General features: G+C 44.0%; 1 protein-coding gene across 4 annotated transcripts in view; it reads left to right on the forward strand.

Annotated features, from left to right (window-relative positions):
* stxbp5a (syntaxin binding protein 5a (tomosyn)) overlaps positions 1 to 18,762 on the forward strand; it is an 84,427-nt gene that overhangs the window by 23,201 nt on the left and 42,464 nt on the right. For all 4 annotated transcript variants that reach the window (XM_071527391.1, XM_071527393.1, XM_071527392.1 and 1 more), the window contains exons 3-4: positions 8,236 to 8,317; positions 9,983 to 10,083. In XM_071527391.1, the coding sequence (XP_071383492.1) occupies positions 8,236 to 8,317; positions 9,983 to 10,083 (183 nt within the window). The remainder of the gene's footprint in view (positions 1 to 8,235; positions 8,318 to 9,982; positions 10,084 to 18,762) is intronic.

Consider the following 18,762-nt stretch of genomic DNA (forward strand, 5'->3'; position numbering starts at 1 on the left):
CACACAGCTTCACTGCAGTCTGGAACAGCCTCAGCTCTCCGACATTGTACGAGTCACCAGGTATTGTAGCCTAAGTTTGAAACTACAGCGAAGTTAGAAAATCACCAAGGGCAGATTTGATGTAGACTGCAGAGTGGGCTGAGAGGTTCGGCTTGCTTCAGAGTTCATGCTGTAATTGGCCTAGTGGGGTTCAGAGCACTGTTGTACCACTGGACCGAGCTAGTGTCCTTGTACTCCGCCACGCGCCAGGACCCGACTCATGTTTAATACATACTCACCTTGTCCCCGGGTGATTGTGTGCTTAGCATGATATGCACGTAGCGTTGAGCAATACGCACAAAACCGGCGTTAATTGTGCACATTATGTCCTTTGCCCAAACCCAAACAGAAGATTTACAGCAATTTTCAGTTAACCCATTACACTCTGTCTGCTCTAGACTAGTTTCCTGTGAAAACGGGATAGTGCCAGTGTTGATAAATGATACTTGCTAAAACCTTCTCTCAATGATTACTTCATGTCTTCAGAATCAGTTCAGAATAGGCAACAAAAATACTTAAGTCACTTTTTAAAAAAAAATTGGAGCCACTCGTCATTTCTGGAGATATTGTTGTGCCTCAGAACTCTGTCTTTTACGGTCAAATCAGACTTTTAAACAATGTGGCTACATATTAATGTCTTTCTCTTTTCTATTCCTATGGTAACTCTACCTCTGTTCATTAATTTCCCTCTCTTCGCTTCTGTGTCATTCTCTTTCTCTTCCCTCCCTCTATCCCTTTCTGCCCCCCCCCCCCCCTTCATCTTCTCTCATACGCGTTCATTCTCTTCCTTTATGCTCTGCACGCTTTTGCTGAAGGGCTTTGGCCACGAGCTATTCTGCTGATTCGCCTTTTTTCCCCCAATAGTTTACCCGCTGCCCCCCTCCCTCTTTCCTCACATCCCACCCTGCCTCCTTCCCTCCACCCACCCTCCTTCCTTCTATCCTTTCTTCGATCCCAACAGCCGTCGCCATCCGAACTTCCAAACCTCCATCCCTCCTTTCCTTTTGTTCCTTCTCCCTCCCTCCCTCCCTCCCTCCCTCCTTCTCTCCCGTCTCTTTTCAGTTATTTGCCTCGGAGTGGCCGTACAGTAGCTGAGTGCTGAGTAGTGCTGCTAAAATTAGCTGATAGCCGGGGTTATTAACACCATACTACTGGGCAGGTCTGGCCATGCTCCAGGAACCAGCAGCCCACATTATCCCTGCAGCACGGAGGTTACAATTTTTACTGCGCATCAACACTACGCCTGCATCTCCCTCGCTGGCTCAGACCCAGACCAGCTTGCACACTACATCTCTTAATAGGGTTTGGATTCTACAGTAATTGGCCATATAGTGTTTTGTCTCAGTATTTTGCTTCTCTGTAATCCTCCCAGATCAGAGAGAGAGACTTAATAAGATGACGATCTCAAGATGATGATAGGGGCTGCTTTAATTTTGCCTAATAATCCATTTTTCTTGTGTGCAGCCTTAGTTATATCTTTGATTTTTCTGCAATGCACAACTCCAAATAAGTATTCGAGTCACCATTTATCTGTGGTTTAACTGTTCTTGTCTGTGGTCTGTGGTTTAACTGATTTAATAACACTGTACCGTGTTATTAAGATCATATCCTGTCATTGCAAATATATATGTCTTAGGGATGGGACAATATGCTTATCTCACGATACGATTCAACACACGATATGGGATTCACGATTTGATACGATGTAATAAATAGAAGTTCAGTGACAGGAAAGTATGACTGTGCAGAATTATGTTTATTTCTGAGCCACAAATATTTCTAGCAGTGGCATTGGCTCGCTAGAATGTAAACAGCAATTTTAAAATGTCATGGTTAAGTGTAGATAATATAATTTGGATGGAGAGCTTGTGAAACTGTGATGGGCAAGCCGTCGCATTGGTGATTACAGCAGAATAAAATGGCTCTAATATCCCAAGTCATTTTTCTGCCCCACGAGACGTATTGTCACATTTTTGTATTGCAATATATTGAAGTTCGATATATCGTCCCATCCCTAGTTTGTCTCCATTAGGATTCACAGACTCTATAGACAGGTGGATAGTGCCAGAACAATCATCAGTTCACAGATCAGCCCTCCCCTTGCTAGAAAAGTCTTGGAACACACCTAATTTTTTAGGTGATTCTGGATTACTGCAATGTTGAACTGTGCACTTCAGCAAATGGCCATTGTCAAGAATGTCATCTAGATGAATCTTAGGGACGGGGGCTATAATAGATGTAGGGGCTGTAATATGTGTGTGTGTGTGAGTCTGTATGTGTATCGTAATGCCTTTCAAGGTGAGTGTGGAAGCTGAGGCAGCGACAAATACTCAGCGGCACCATCGCAGTTTAATTGTTTGCCTGCATAATAAATCAAATGTGTCGTGGGAGATTATTTATACAAGGACTGTGTTAAACAAATGAATCACCGGTTTGCTCTACTCCAGGTTTTGCTTGGTGTGTGCATTTGTGTGTGGGGGTCCATGGATTGTGTGTGTGTGTTTACACATTTGCTTGCATTTCTGTAAGATTGCATGGCAATATGCGTGTGTCTGTTCTGCATGTGTGACTTTGATATTAATGAGGGAAAGTGTGTCTCATAGGTTCCCCCCCTCCTCTCTCTTTCCTTGATATATTTGGTGCTGCCTGAACGCTCTGGCAGGGGGCGTGGAAAGAAAAACAAATTAACATAAACAACACATAGCACCTTAGAGCTACTACAGTATGTGTAGATGTGTAAAGCTCAGAGGGTGAGGACCTGTGTCCAGAGAGCAGCTTGTTTTGTTTTTAGCTGGCAGTGTTCAACAGCTCCTTGGTGGGATGCTAGTCATTGTTCCTGCTGTTGCTATGCGACAGCTGAAAACCTGTTTAAAGCACATTTTCGCTAAAGTTGAGAAGCTTTCAAATTTCACTGACCAGTGTGCTGCTCAGCACAAAAACGCTCAGCCCTCTCTGTCCACAGCATGTTTTTTTTTCATCTCAAACAAGAAGAAAACAATGTCAGCATTGTAAAGAGAGGTCCCTGGTGGACATGCTACCATGCCTAGAGACCCAGAAACCGTATAGACAAGAGTGTCGATGTAAAGTGGTGACTCTCCCAAAAATATCCCCAAATTTATATTTTTTGTGGCAGATCCTGTAAGTAAGGTAACAAACTCTGCTTATTCAGTCATAGAGGAAACAGTGGTTTATGCATTTTTATATTTTTTACATTTACATTTTGGGCATTAGTTGACACTTCCAGAGTATCCAGAGGAACATGCAAGTGAGTGCAAGAGCTGATTCTGCCTAAATTTTTAAATTGGTAACATTACAAGCAAGCAATGCTAAGAATGGCAAGGGTCAAAGCCACAGCACCCAGTCAAAAGACGTAACAACTGTGTGTGTCCTCAGAATGATCATATCTGATAGGGAGAACCAAGGAAAAAATAAGAACCAAGGTAAAAGACAGGAGCATGATCCGTGCACACTGAGGAGAAAGACAGGAGAAGGGGGGAAGCGTCTCTTGAAGAGATTTTCAGGTTATGCCAGAAGATAGCCCCAGTCTGCTGTCCCGACTGGGGCGGGACAGTCATTCCACTGCTGGGGAGCCAGGAGGGAGACCTGGGTTGAGTCGAGGAAGGTATAGACCGGGCCGGACGTTGGCCCGGAGCGACGGGGATGCGGCTCCCTCAGCAGCCTCGTGCGCTCGGCTTTAAATTTGATATAAGCAGCCAGAGGGAGTGCGGGAGGAGGGTGACAGGAGGTGGGCTGCAGCATTCTGGATGAGTAGTAGATATCAGGAGCTGACTAACGCTTGGACAAGAATCTGGGCAGAGTCCCTAGTGAGGTTTGTTTAGGCTTATGGAGTATTGGATGTTGTTGGTTTGGTTTATTGCTGCGAAGGCATTGTCATGACAGGCAGTGAAAAGGCTTGGGTTTTTTTTTTTTACATGCAGCTATTTCTGTCTTTCTCATTTTTTGGTCAATCCTTTCCTCCGCTCCCTCCCTCAATATCTTTGCCATCTCTTCCTCTAGCTTTTTCTTATCTCGGTTCATCCCTCACCGCTCTTTCCTCTTTTTCTCTCCCCACCCCGTCGCTATCTGTCGTTTCTTTCGCCGGTCTTTTCGCTCGGCTCAACCGTGTTTCTCTCCCCTCATTATCCGCCGTTCGTTCTCTCCGCTTCCCTCTCTCTCTCTCTCTCTCTCCGTCCCCCGTCTCTGGGTCCGGTGCGGAGCAGGGCTGAGTCCCGTGGCCCCGCCCCCCTCCCTGGCAGGGTGATGTATGACTGGCTGGGTTTGACGTCACTCCAGGCCCAATGTCATAGCGGCTCAATGCTCGCAGGCTCGCTCTTTCTGGTGCCTTCTCTCCGTGCCTCTCCCTTATTCCTCCGCTTCTTTATCCTCCGTTAATCATATCTCTGTCTCTCTCTCTTTCTCTCTTCTCTTTCAGTATCTCTCCCCTCCTTTACGGTATCTGTGCCCGACTCCTCCGTTTCACTGTTTCTCCCTCTCCCTGTCCGTTTCTATTCCTTGTCTATCATTCCTCATCTCTCTCCGGTTCTTGTTAACGCTCATCTTAGCCCTCTCATCTCGTTTCCTCCCTCTGTCTTGCTCTGTTAGTTTCTGGAGCTTTCTGCTCTCGTCTAGATCTGCTCTCTCTCATCGTCCTCTTTATATTTTTTTCCTCTTTGTTACACACATTTATACACACACAGTCCTCACGGGCACGACATGTATGAGGCAAGTGGTCAAGCAGCGAGCCGATGCTCCTCTCATGTGAAATACAGTTTTATTCTTACCAGTGTTCAATTACACTGACAAACACCAATTCTATTCCGGGATAACAGGGTTTCGCAAACGTCCCGTCCTGTACCAAGGCAAGTCCCCCTCTGACAACTTCACTTTGCCTGCCGCCCAGTGACTCACCTTTTGTTTGTCATGAACGTCGCCCGTGGCTTTGGAAAAAAATAAATAAACGAGAAGCAATATAAAAGCGAATATCACTCAACTTTGAGTCCCGAAATAGCTCCGGAAAGTTTCATCGGACTTGACAAGACGTGGAGATGACCCACTTTCCGCTCTCTCTTCCTGTCTTTCTCTCTCTTCCTGTCTCCCCGCCTCACTGCTGTCTCTGCCTGCGGTCAGTCTGTCCACTTTTAGCGCTGCGCTGTGTGGGAGAGGGGCAGAGGCCGAGACGGAGGCCTCGCTCGGTTAAAACGAGATGAGGAATGCTCTTGTCAGCAATTGTGACACATCTCCTACTGAGCCCGTCCCATGTGGACGGGGTTGCGGCACTTTGGGTCATGTTTGTTAAAATGCTGTAAAAGATAGCGACTACGGCAACTGAGATGTCTAGGAACTTTTCTTTTTAGGAGATGTATGTCGTTTCAGGAATCAGGAATGGCCACATACAGCATGTTCAGATAGCCTAGAACATTTTTTAAAGTGGTAATCCACAAGACTGACATTTTTTTTTGGCGACATCTTTGTTGCTAAGTGTTCGTTGCTGTGGTGTTTCTGCGCTGCACTTCCCAGAGATCACCTGTCAGTCAAACAGTGTGTCCAGTACTATTGCTGCTCATGCTAACTACCCAGTTCTTCTTCTATTTATTCCAAGAGAATTTTCCCTGGTGTTGTGCCAAAATTTGTATCCCCTAAGGAAATTATTGTGGGTGAAATGCGCTTAATAAATGTCATGTAGCCTTGCAACTTTCTTGTAGGATCAATGGACGCTTCTGGTCTGAGTTAAATGCGTGATCTTGTTCATTATGAGGCTACTAGGTCTGTTACTTTCGGTAGTCTACTTTCATTCTTTGTAATCCTGTGAAATGTTTTGTAAATGTTGTTTTATTGTTTCAAAAACCAGTGATATGAAAACAGTCCAAAAAATTCAAATGATGTTATTTTCTTCCATGGTGTGAAATCGAGGCAAAGGAAATATGTATTTTAGAGGAAACAAATTTTGACACTGGAAAACAGCTACCCGACACCGGGTGTTTAGAACAGGAAATGTAAAAACTTTCATGAACTGGGCTGATGAATTACTATTGTGTTATGTGATATCAGCTGATTGTGTCAATCAGCGATAGACAGTAGCAGAACGGACATGTATTTATATGAAAATGTCACAGATTACATTAAAGAAAAGATGGAAGTCCACTTTCCTACTAAATTAGTTCTGGTGGAACTCGGCCCACTTCTTTGCAGAGCACTTTTTGCTTTTCTCCCATTGGATTGAATGTCTTGTTTAGACAATGTGGCCAGCTGCATTTTTATGATAATTGTTTGGGCAATATTCACTTGAAGGACGTGCGCAGTAGCTAGTGTTTCCCTCTTTGATGGTTTGAATTTATTTAGCAGGAAACCAATTTTTTTTATGATGCCGTCTGTGTGTATGTGTGCTTTATGATAATGTGCTTTTGGGATGGCTGCCTCTTTAGAGAGAAAGCAAAGCGAGCCCTTTAAAAAGCACAACCTTAAATCCTTTCCTCTTTCTTTCTCAGGCCCTGGAAGATTTGGTTGCCAGGCAACCTTAGGAAAGAGTTTTCAATTAAGTCACTTCGGGTTACATGTACTGTACTGTTCCTGGGACCAAACCACCCTGCCTAACACTACACAGGAGGTCTCCACCTTTCTTTCTGTGTGTGTGTGTGTGTGTGTGTGTGTGTGTGTAGGTGTATATGAATGATCAAGGTAAAGCCCTGGAGTATCCAGATTCTGCATCACTTTGTATGTAGCTGTACGGCTCAAACTGTGATTTAGCTGGATAGTTCTGCAGGCTATGTAGGTGGCCGCATGTGCGAACACACACGCACACACACACACACACTAATGATGAGCAATAGCATCGTCCCCAGGGTGTTACACCTCTATGCGCGCCCCTATGAAAAACTGCCACCCCCCCCACCCCAGTCTTGAGAATCATGGGCAGAATGAATGGATATAATCAGTAAGCTCACCCATTCACTCACGCTCAGGAGAGGAAGCTCGTTATTCTCTGGCTGTCCCATGCCCGTTCCCTCTTTCTCTCTTTTTCAGCCTCCATCCTTCCGCCCCTCTCGGCCTGTTTTCTCTCTCCTCTGCATCTTTTATCGGAGTTGTCTATCTCTGTATAACTGCATCCCCCCCTCCCTGCTGTTATTTTCTCATCTGCTCTCATAATATCCATCTCTTCTCTGCTGATTCATTTTCTATATATTTGAATCTCTAAAACTCTCTCTCTCTCTCTCTCTCTCTCTCTCTCCCTCCCTCCCTCCCTCCCTCCCTCTCAGCGTGTGGCCTGTTATAGTTTTATTCCTTCTCTGCAGCATTGCCGCTGTTCCACTGTTTTTGTTTGTTTTGATACCATATATTTATTCATCTCAAACGCTCAGGATTTCTCCCCTATCTCTGCTGTCAGGGTACAAATCCTTCCTCTCCAATACACACCACCTTTTCTGCATAACTGAAATCATCTTGACAGCTTAGGTCCAGTATGTTTCCAAATTAATATGAATTCCTGAAATATGTATCTGCTATTGCTTATAGCATGTTTGGTACTGGGTTGTAAAGAGCCTTTATTCTTGGAGCATGTGCTCTCCAAAATAAATTTGCGCTCCCAAGCAAATTAAAAACGGAGCACATGTATAACTTGAAATTTAAAGTACATATGAGCATTTTTAACAGATCATGCTTAATCATGCTGAATATTCCCTTCGGAATACTACATTTTTGCAATCTAGCAGCATGTGCTCCCTTGGAAAAAGCGAGCTTCATGGTATGTAATTGCAGGACGTGTCATGAGATGGTGAATAATTACAAACGTTCTTATTTTCAAGAAAGGAATACATTTTTCAGGCCTGGAGGGAGTGTAAAGGGGCAGAGGCATGCAATATTGAGACCTTTCTTGGTTGTAGGCGATGGATGCGGTCAAGCTCTGCTGGCAGACCATAGAAAGGTCACTGTGTATAGTTCATTTTCCCTCCCACCGGGGAACTGATGTCATGATCTTTGAGTCAGGTGTATCGAGGAGCAAATGACCTTCATGCCCTGAGGCTGGTAAAAAAAGCACCCTGAAAAACAGTACATACACCTCATATACATATGTATACATGCCTGTCTGCACTGATACCCCTGCACACACTGACACACCAAAACTAGAATTTATGTTGCATGCTGTCTTTCTGTAGCGATACATCCTTTTGGTGGTACGTTCCTTGACAGAGAGCCTATCAGGTTCGGTCGCCCAGGTGTGGAGTGTTACTGTCAGCACGAGAGCGGAGCGGCCGTCATCCAGCTACAGTTCCTCATCAACGAGGTAGGTCACCGTGGCAACACCTCGACACGGAAAAAATGAAAGAAAGAGTGGAGTCAGCACACTGCTATAATACTCCTGTAAGGTGTTTATAGTCACCGCTAAGACAATGTATGGATGATTGTACTGGTGACATCAAATACTTCACCTCCCTTATCTCCTCACCTCCTTTCCTCTCTCTCCATTTCTAAATTTGGATGCTACGACGGTTAGACTCAGTCATATAAACCGAACTCATGGGTTTAAATTCACCTGAGAGATTTCAATCCGCCCATCCACCTCTGAAGACATCACACGCTGCATGGGAACTTTGTATAGCTTACAGTTGTTTCCATCCTTCCTTTTTTGAAATCCAGTCCTAAAGTCACAGATGTATCAAACCATAACTAATTTGAGCCTCAGTAAGCTATTGCTCATCTAGAATAGGCCGGCCTGTCCGTATTCAGTCATGCTAAACAGGGCAGTAAACTAACTTCTAACTGGCTGGTTGGTTTAAAAATTCACCTGCCACTGACTAATTTACAAACCAAATTGTTTTTAGATAAATAATAATAGTTGGTTGCCTGTCAAACTAACAGGGAGAATAGACAAATGTATCAGCCACAGTGAAAATGTGTTGATTTGTGTTGATTTCCAAGCCTGATTGGAAGCATGCTGTATAGAATAGCTGCAGTGCTATAGCTGCCACAGCAGATTTCAAGCTGTGAAATGTCCCCCTCCCATCTGATCCTGTATGGAAAAAACAAACTATAATTGAATGTGATTTGCGTCACAGTATGCAAAATGCAGTATGTCATGCTTAGCTTTGTGTGTGTGTGTGTGTGTGTGTGTGTGCGTCTGTTGGTGTGCGTCTGTGTGACTGTGACTCAGCAGCTCAAATAAACCCTTTGGGAGATGGAAGAGATTTTTACCGCCTCCTACACACACAGATACACACATATACATCTTCTGAATCATCATCGTTATCTGGGAAGAGAGCTGTCTGCTTTAAAATCAGTTTCCAGAGAATTTAGCTTGTGTATTTGGCTTGTGTACTGTATATGCTCATACAGAATATGTGCAGTCTGTGGGTATGTGTGTACGGATGCCAGTGTGTATTTCAGTGATGATACCTGTGTCTTGTTTGAAGAAAGGCACTTTTTCCTGTACCTTAAAGAGAACTAAACACCAAACCCAAATCTGTGTAAAGCCTGACATCTAAAGGTATAAAGCATGCTACTGAAATGGCCATCTGCTATTGGCTGATCTTTGGTGCCAGGTGATGTCACCTTCTATAGAGTACAACAGGTGGTGACATCACCTGGCACCAAAGATCAACCAATAGCAGATTGCAATTTCAGTAGCATGCTGAAGAGTTTGGTCTTAAGTCTCCATGAAATTAACTCTGCTGCACTAGTAGGCATAAATGTAACCAAATCTAAAATCTAACCAATAAAACCATCAGATTTTTTAACAATCCTGCCCCGCACTCCTCCCATCAAATGAAATCGATGCCTTTCTCTCCTTTATTCCATTGGTTTAGACTTTTGAATGCTTCATCGCTGCATTATGTCCCGCCCCAACATCCTGTTTCAACAGCAAATGTATCAAATCCAGGAAGTAAAGATGGCATTTCATGGGGTCTTTAACCTTGGAATATTATCTGTTATGTGCCTTCTTGTTTGACAGGGAGCGCTGGTGAGCGCTCTGGCTGATGACAGCGTCCACCTGTGGAACCTGAGGCAAAAGAGACCCGCCATCCTCCACTCCCTCAAGTTCAACAGAGAGAGGTAAGTGGCAAACATACAACAAGACCAGTGAGGGCATAGACTGTCGGCTAAGTCAGTGTCTCCACTCCAACCCCCCCACCACTCCCCCCCTACACACACACACACACACATACACTCTCTCTTTCCCTGTTTTTCTCTCTCTCCTCAACGACCTCCTCACACTCACAGTGGTGCAACACGAACTGTGGTTTTTCTGAGCAGGAGCAATATTACAGTTTGCTGCCTGCATGAACTGTTAGTTTTCACCGACTGTCGTTCCGTATGCAAACAGACGGCATTTCATTTGGCAAATGTGTGCGTGTGCCCGCCTGTGAGCCTGTGCACAGGGCAAAGGAGGTGACAGCCTGGTTGCTCTCAGTCCTTCCTTCCATGCACCTTCCTTCTCTCCTCCTCCTCTCATTCACTCTCTCTCTTGGTCTCTAACCAAAAACACATTATTTGGGTCACTTGCCCTCCTTTGATGCGGTGCCATCACTGGGGCACAGGTGCGAACCTACCCAAACACCTGAATGTCACACACCAGCCGGCTGTGACATACACACACAGACACAACAACCCACACAACCAAATGCAAACACACACAAGTGCACGCACACACATGCATACCTGCACACACACACATAACACATACACAGACACACAAACCCACTTTGAGATGGTAGATGGCGTGTGAAATTAAAACTTTTGAGATTCTGATTCAGTGGATGATGTTATCAAGGATGCAAATACCTTTTCCTTCATGAAATCAAGCGTATTCTGTGATAAGGCTGAAATCCAGAGAAGTCTAGACAGACGGTGTTCTTAAGGCTGGGGAATGTGCCCAACTCTTTGAAAACCGCCCTCAAGTGTTTCGTTCAATATCAGATTCAATTGTAGCGTTTATGTTTCATTAGTAAAATGAAAGTTGTCTAGTTTCCCGAACACAAGATGAGCGAATTGCAGAATCACCTCACCTCAAGGAAGGTGGTGTCCACTGTCTCCTCCAATCAGAGATGCAGGGATTACCTATCAGAGCCAATCATATCGTTGGCTGGGTGATCTGTCACTGTGAAAAGTGGGAAGGGGTTAACCGTCAGAGCCAATGATTTGAGACGGCGCTGATGTGATGGGCAGGTGGCCGGCAGCGGCTTTTAGGGCGGGTTGTGTTCTCGCGGAGGCGCTTGACCGCCTGTGACATTTAGCGAGCGCCGCCGTCCAACGCAAACCTCCCCGAGACATGGCAGCGGAGAGGAGCGGAGCTTCTGCGTCTCGAGAAACATCAGGACGGGAAGGAGACGCCGCAAAGTCACTCGAGACGTCGGGGGAAGGGGGGAGAGGGAGGAGAGAGTAAAACAAAAGGAACGGGAGCAAAGGGAGGAAGAGGCTGATGTGCAGGAAGAGTTCGGAATTTGAGGATGAGAAGGAAAAAGGGAAGGAGACAGAGGAACGGGTAACAAGAGCAGGAGGAGGGCATGAGAAGTAGATTAAGGAGGGCGCATCCCACTCATCACTCCCCTCTTAAAGCCCATTGAAGATTCAAGAGGGGGAATGCCGGGTTTCAGTCTTCACCCATACATAATATATATAGAATAGATGTTCAGTAGAGAAGAAAATGCAAATACTTAAGCCTCATGAGCCAGACAGTCTTGCTAACTGATCACAGCATTAGACATCAGTCTGGCTGCCCTGCCCCCCTTCACCTGAGGGCTTTGCTGTCTCGCATAATACCAATCACTCTGCTGTATGTATGCACATGAAAGCTGGAAATCACTCCACAAAAAAGTTAATATATTTAAATAAACTTTTAAAATATACTTCATGCGCTGAGACGTTTAGCCAAAGGTGACCAGCTTGCACCTCTTGACTTGCTCGTAGCAGATCGCTCAACTCTTCATGTTATGTCTTCCAATTCTGCTATAACAGATGCTATGGCTGTGCTGATTCAACTTAACAAGGAAAAAACAGCACTCACGAACTCACTTTTCAGTCTCTACTTGTCTATTCAAGCAGCATCAAGTCATATGAAAGACAGTGCTGTCTTTATTTTAAATTGTATCTTTCTGAACCTGGCACCCTATTAGTTTCAAGTGTTTGCCGTTCAAATTTCACTTTGTATTTACTAATACAACTAACACTGCAGTGCTCCATAGCTGTCAATATCATAGCTGCCCCCACGGGCCAGCCTCCAATGCTGATAGGACCGTCAGTGTCTTATTTCTACTCTCCAATCAGAGTAGCCAGAAATGTCGTCAAGTTCCTTTATTTATACAGCCCTTTATCACAAGCATGTCTCCAAGGACTTTACAGAGAATGAGCCTAACTAGATCTAACTGATCAACAGTCAGTTGTAGAACAGAATGAAGCAGAAGCAAACACAAGGAAGCAGAACAAAGCACAAGACACACAATAGCACATTTTAGCAAGACGTAACAGCCTACGTATCCTACATGGCTTAACCTACCCAGCAACATCAACCTTAGACCCTTGAAGCACACAAGGAAAAACCTCCAAGAAAACCTTATTAGAAAAAAAATGGAAGAAACCTTGGGTGGGCCAAGTCAGAGGGATCCCCCACCGGGACGGCTGAGCGTGCAGTAGGTGCCAGTGGAACGGACAGTAACATGGACAGTGACATAAGGAAAACAGAGAGGCAAAAGATTTTTAACTGTGGGACTCTGGGTAATTAAGCAGTCCCCAAAATGTAAAGTATCTTGCGCCATCAGCTCCTAAGATCTTCTCTGGCTCAAAAGGCCATAATACCTCTCATCTTCTTCCTTATTTAGTTTTATAAGGGGCAGGCACTCCTTTGTTACCTGGATCGTGGCATTGTAATATAGCTGACAGATGTGAAACAACATGACAGGGGTTAAATGTCAATGTGCTTATTAGCGGATCACGGTTCACAGTGCCGTCGTCTGAAGTTAAGAAAGGTTATAGAGGGGAAGCCGAGGAACAAAGTAGAGGACTCTTTAGGACAGACACACTGCAGGATTGAATCAGACAGATCTGTAACATCTATAAAAGTCTTTGGTCACCCACTGCCACTCTCTATCCCTCCTCATTCCCTCCACCTTCCCTTGTCCCTTTTTCCCTCTCTGGCTGTTTTTTAAAGCTTGGCTTCCACTTGTCAGGCCGGTGAGGACAAGGCAGCCATTTCCTCTGTCACCAACAGGACAGTTATCCTAAACGGACCGCAACAGAATGAATAAAAACAGCCAGTGACAAGCCAAATCAAACCCTCAGATTTTAAACTATATGCCATCAGAAAAAGCTGAAAAGATTGCTTGAGAGGGTGGATTTCTGTGTCGATATCACAGAAAATTTCCTCGGCACTGTATTTCACACATGAGAGTACTGCAAATAAATGGGGTCAAAGGAAAAGCACTGAGACAATGTTCAAGATAAAATTGCAAGGACATACTGGCATATAGATATGATTTTGTTATGTTGCTATGTTAACATGTTTATGGTGTTTGTATGTCTTGATTATGATGAGGAAGGCTGGGATGTATGTTGTATGTGATATTTCTAAGGGAAGCACTTTCATTAGATTTTGTTATCTGTCAAATTCCCTGGCAGGTCATGTGTGTGCTGTCAATTTCTTTTTGTTAATGTGCCAACCTGTGAGATCCTGTTTTGTTGTCCTGTAGTTAGCTCATGCCAGCTGCCCAGTTCTTCTTCTGTTTATTCCAAACTAACTGCTGTAGCTGCTGGCCGAACTGTAAGATGCATCACTTCCTCTGTGCCAGAGGATTTTTCACAGGAAACACCTACCAGACACCAGGTGTTCAGAAGAGCAAATGGAAAAGCTTTCATGAATCGGGTGCAGGTAGAATCACAGTTGTGTAAATCAGCGATACGGAGTCGCAAAACGGACATTTACTTATATGAAAATGTCACAGTAGTTGATCATATACATTATGGTGAAAACATAGTGCTACGATCCTGGATCAGTGGGCGGTGGTTTGATCTTACTAGTATTCATCGATACATTGGTACTGGGTACTTGCAGGGAACTGCTCTCTAGCAGTACAAAGCTAACAGTTCTTTCCATTTTACAGTCTATTGACAGAGGGTACACCCAAATATGTGAAAGATGCCATGGCTATCATGTTAGCATGTCATAACACAAAATTTGGATGGGGATCTGCGAGTAACAGGCGAGTGTCTTCTGTCTTTTGTTTTTGTTCTTACCAGTTATATTTTCTACTTAGCCCCACCTCTCCATGTGTAGGCTGCTGGACATTTAGTTCTGGTATGTGGGCCACATTCCAACAATCCAAACAGATCCTTCCTTGTCTCCTGTCCTTCCTTCCACTGACCACAATGGGATTTGATGGGTGAAAGCAGTGTTGCAGAAAGCCCTCCAGCTTCCGCATCCATTCACATCAGATCATTGGTGCTGGGGGAGAGGAGAGGAGGGAGGAGAGGAGGAGTTGAGACAGACTGGGCTCCAGCCAGAGAGCAGTGAGTCAGTCTGTGGGTTGGAGTGGAGGGATGGAGGGAGTGGAAGAGAAATCCTGCCTAGTCATTCTGGCGTAGGATGCTCTCGCCGCCTCCTAGCCACAGAGGAAGGCACTGCAGATGTGGATGTTATCGTCAACGCAGGGTGATATGATGGGAGATAATGAGAGGGGGGAGGCAGAGTCAACCCCCCCCCCTCACACACACACACACACACACACACACACACACACACACACACACACATGCACAGTTCCACGCAAAAAGGAAGACCTCCTCTCTCCTTTTCCTCTTGCTCATTTTGGCAACATTTTTGTCAGAACATTTTTATCAGAACAAGCCATGAACCCACCCACTGATCGTGCTTTGGATATGTTTAAGTTTGGCCAGTTATGCTCACAAAAATCTCCTCATAACTCTGTGGTGAAAGCTGATCAGACAAGCCACTCAATATTGGTATATTGGTTTTTAAATCCAGCCAGTATCTTAGGTTTGACCCCAGCAACAGTCACGTGTATTCTTGAGCAAGACACTGAACCCCTACAGTATCTGCTCACTACTTTGTCACTCTGGATAAAGCATCAGCTAAATGACTAAAAAATGTTTAATGATTGAGTTGATGATGCACACTAGAAATGGCTCCCATGGCGTTTATTGATACCATCACGTGACGTTTCAAGTTGCTCTTCTTCAGAAGAGTCAATTAATTTAGCGCAGTTGGCCTGCATTGTTTTAATAATGATCTAGGCACAGACATAGATTGATTATTGCAGGTGCTGTGTGTGTGTGTGTGTGTCTGTGAGAGAGAGTGGGTGTAACAGAGAAAGAGTGTTATTTGTGTGTGTGTGTGTGTGTGTGTGTGTGTGTGTGTCCACACACCTTTAATGGAGAGTGTTTGTGCGTATACAGTCTGTTATCAGTTTAGATTCCTCTTAATTTAAACCCTGTGGGTAGATGGGGGTCTCTGGCCTCTCTGATTAGTAGACTCTCTTTGTCTCTCTCTCTCTCTCTCTCTCTCTCTCTCTCTCTCTCTCTCTCTCTATCTATCTATCTATCCCTCTGTCCAGTCTGGAGCCTTGCCAAATGTATATGTCATTGACTTCAATTCGATTTGTGCTCTCTCTCATTTTCCCACACACTTTGTTTTTGTCATCTTTTAATGTCATGACACATAAAAATAGTTTGCGGCAACAGTGATGAGCAATTTTTCCAACATCTATAACCAACAGTTGATGATTCTTTTGTTGCTTATTCCCCCCAAGTTATCTGCAATGATTTTGTCCCAGTTACCAATTCCCACCAATGCTGCAGGCAATATTTGCAATCTCCATTGCATAAGATTCCTATGTGTCATGACCTTAGAAGAGAATACTGGCCAGATGAGGATATGTTGCATATGAGCACAAGATGAAAATATTTGATTAGTATATATGACAAGCATATTTTTAGAAATGATCAACCCTCATACTAATTATTTGTGTCAGCATGTTCTAGTTCACACACCCCCATTATGCTGTAAATCCTATTTTTTCATCTTCATACATGACTTATTTACATATTCTTGAAATGTTGAAATTGCCAGTTGCGTTATATTTAATACCCACCATTTGCTATATTCTTATATATAGATATATATTATATTTGTCTTTGTTTTATCCTATTTTACTGCTGCAATGACCCAGTTTCGCTGCGGGGATTCATGACAGCTTGACCTTATATTTTCTTACCACAGTCTTGTCCTGTTGACCACTGAGCAGCTCCACTGGGGCAGTTAGAGGTCAGTGCCGTGCTCAAGGGCGTTTTGACGGAAGTTGTTGAGGAAAGGGGAAGCATCTCTCAAATCATTTCTCCAAACCAGATTTTCCCTGGCAGATCAGATCAAGGGATTCAAACTGGTGACCTTCTGCTGGCAAGCCAGTTCCTCCAACCTTCAGGCTGCGACTACTCCATTTGTTTTGACGATCCTCTTTGATGGGAACACGACATAAGACCTGCATTCTTGTAAATTGCTATACAAACAAATTAGACTCCGATTATGTTACATTCGCCAGTGAGCGAACCTGCAGACGCGTGACAAATGATGATTTCCTTAAGTATTCCCTCTCCCCCTTTTATTTCAAATGAGCCATGGTTTCATATCCCTAGCCTACAGTGCGGTTAGGCAGAGTTGTGTGTGTGTGTGTGGGGGGGGGGGCTGTCATAGCAGAGGCAATGTGTTTGGCCCTGAGCCTGCAAGCTGGCAGCTGCCTCTGTGTGTCGTGACCACTTGAAGTTGGAGACTTCACCAGGAGACACGTGCACGCAAGCCAAGTGCGAACACAATGACACACACACAAATACACACACAGAAACGCTCACGCAAACAATCGGGTGCATATATGCATGGGCACAGACACACACGAAGAAATACACAGAGGAAAACACACACACACACACACGCACACACTTGCAAACTGCAGACAAATTTGTGTAATTATGCTCCTGACACTGCCTCTCCACTTGGCCCTCTCATGCTGCCTCTCAGAACACTTGATCAGTTAGCTTGTGTATGCACACACACACACACACACACACACACACACACACACACACACACACACACACACACAGATATATTTACATGCAACATACATTTATATGCATATGTAATTACATACAAATCAAGTTCTAACAAGTGTGCACACATCCAAACACAAACAGACAGGGACACATGGACATGCATACACAAACACTCACATACACACACACACACACACACACACACAATGTGTATTTGCATATTGTTGCTGTCGGGTAAAAACCTCATAACCCCAATTTTAGTCGTTTTCATGGTTTTTTGTTTCTTTTTTGGGGATTTTGCCTTTATTTGATAGTAGAAAAAAGAAAAAGCCACCAGGACACTCATTATTTTCATGTTTTAGCTTCAATTGGAGGATCACAAGGTCCTCAATTGGATGAGGAAATTCTATAACTCATGGCTTTATGAAACAAAAAAATGCTTGGTGGTCAAGCTAAAAACAAGGCTGTTTTTCTCAGTTCCTGAAAGTTGACATGTTGGAGATACAAGACAACAGCGATATACAAATTGGTGAGCCCGAAAACCAACACGGACCGCAACAGAATGAATAAAAACAGCCAGTGACAAGCCAAATCAAACCCTCAGATTTTAAACTATATGCCACCCTCTAACCCTCATATGGATAGACAAGGCACATCTGTTGGTGCAGATGGAACTATGGAAAAGCACATTGAATCCATGACATTTCTCATAATGGTGCCACTAGCCACCGGTTGTCATGAAAAGCCATGTTGTCAACTTCCCTGGTTAAATGAGTTACAAATTTACAAATGTTTGTGTCTATATATACAGTATATGATTATGTGCAACTCAAGTGTCCATGTATGAGTAAGCCAGTTCATGTACCTATGTATATTAATATATTAGTGTACAAGTGTTCTTCTGTGTATTTGTGTGTTTGTGTTTGTCTGTGTGTGCATTTGGGCTATGTGGATGAGATTCATGTCAAGTAGCCTGATGCCTCTCCTCAAGCCTATGAATATATTCATGTGGTACTGCAGAGCATTGGGGCAGAGAAGCAAGTGTGTGTGTGTGTGTGTGTGTGCTGTGTGTGTATGTGTGTGTGTGACAGTAGGAGCTGCTACTCTCAATACTGCCCTGCAGCAACAGTGTGAGATAGACTCACAGAGAGAGAGAGAGGGAGATACACACACAGAAACAGAAATTTAGGGCGAGTGTGTGAGATGAGTTTTGAGAATGGAGAGAGGGAGTGAAGGAAGGTGATAGGCTTTCTGAGCATGAAGAGAGGCTGGAAATACACTGAAAGCTGCTGTGAGGATATCTTTGCACAGGTGTTTGTTTGCCTTCATGTATCAAGTGTGTATATATGTGTATCCAATCCCACACACCCAGATAATGTTGTTTACTTCAGAAAAAGTTCTTAAAATTCTTAATATATAAACTTTATCTTAATTTAGTAGTTCCTTGACATTCATCTACCATGTTCATGTTGGTTCTTTCTCATTCATTGCTATGTTAGTACTGAAATCCTGTTATAAGCGTATCCCTTTTACCGAAAGTTAAGGAAAATACTCCAGTGCGTCTTTTCCGTCATAAATAATGAGACAAAAAAGACTGCTGTAAAACAAAATGGATACAGCCTTATTTCTCCTCCCTCTCCCTTTCCAAGCTGCTCCATCCCCTCTGTCCTCCAGTTT

The sequence above is a fragment of the Centroberyx affinis genome, unplaced genomic scaffold, assembly GCF_046629955.1.
Source record: "Centroberyx affinis isolate AG114_WGS23_722 - 3 ecotype Tasmania unplaced genomic scaffold, CSIRO-AGI_Caff_v1 ptg001527l_1, whole genome shotgun sequence".
Taxonomy (NCBI): domain Eukaryota; kingdom Metazoa; phylum Chordata; class Actinopteri; order Beryciformes; family Berycidae; genus Centroberyx; species Centroberyx affinis.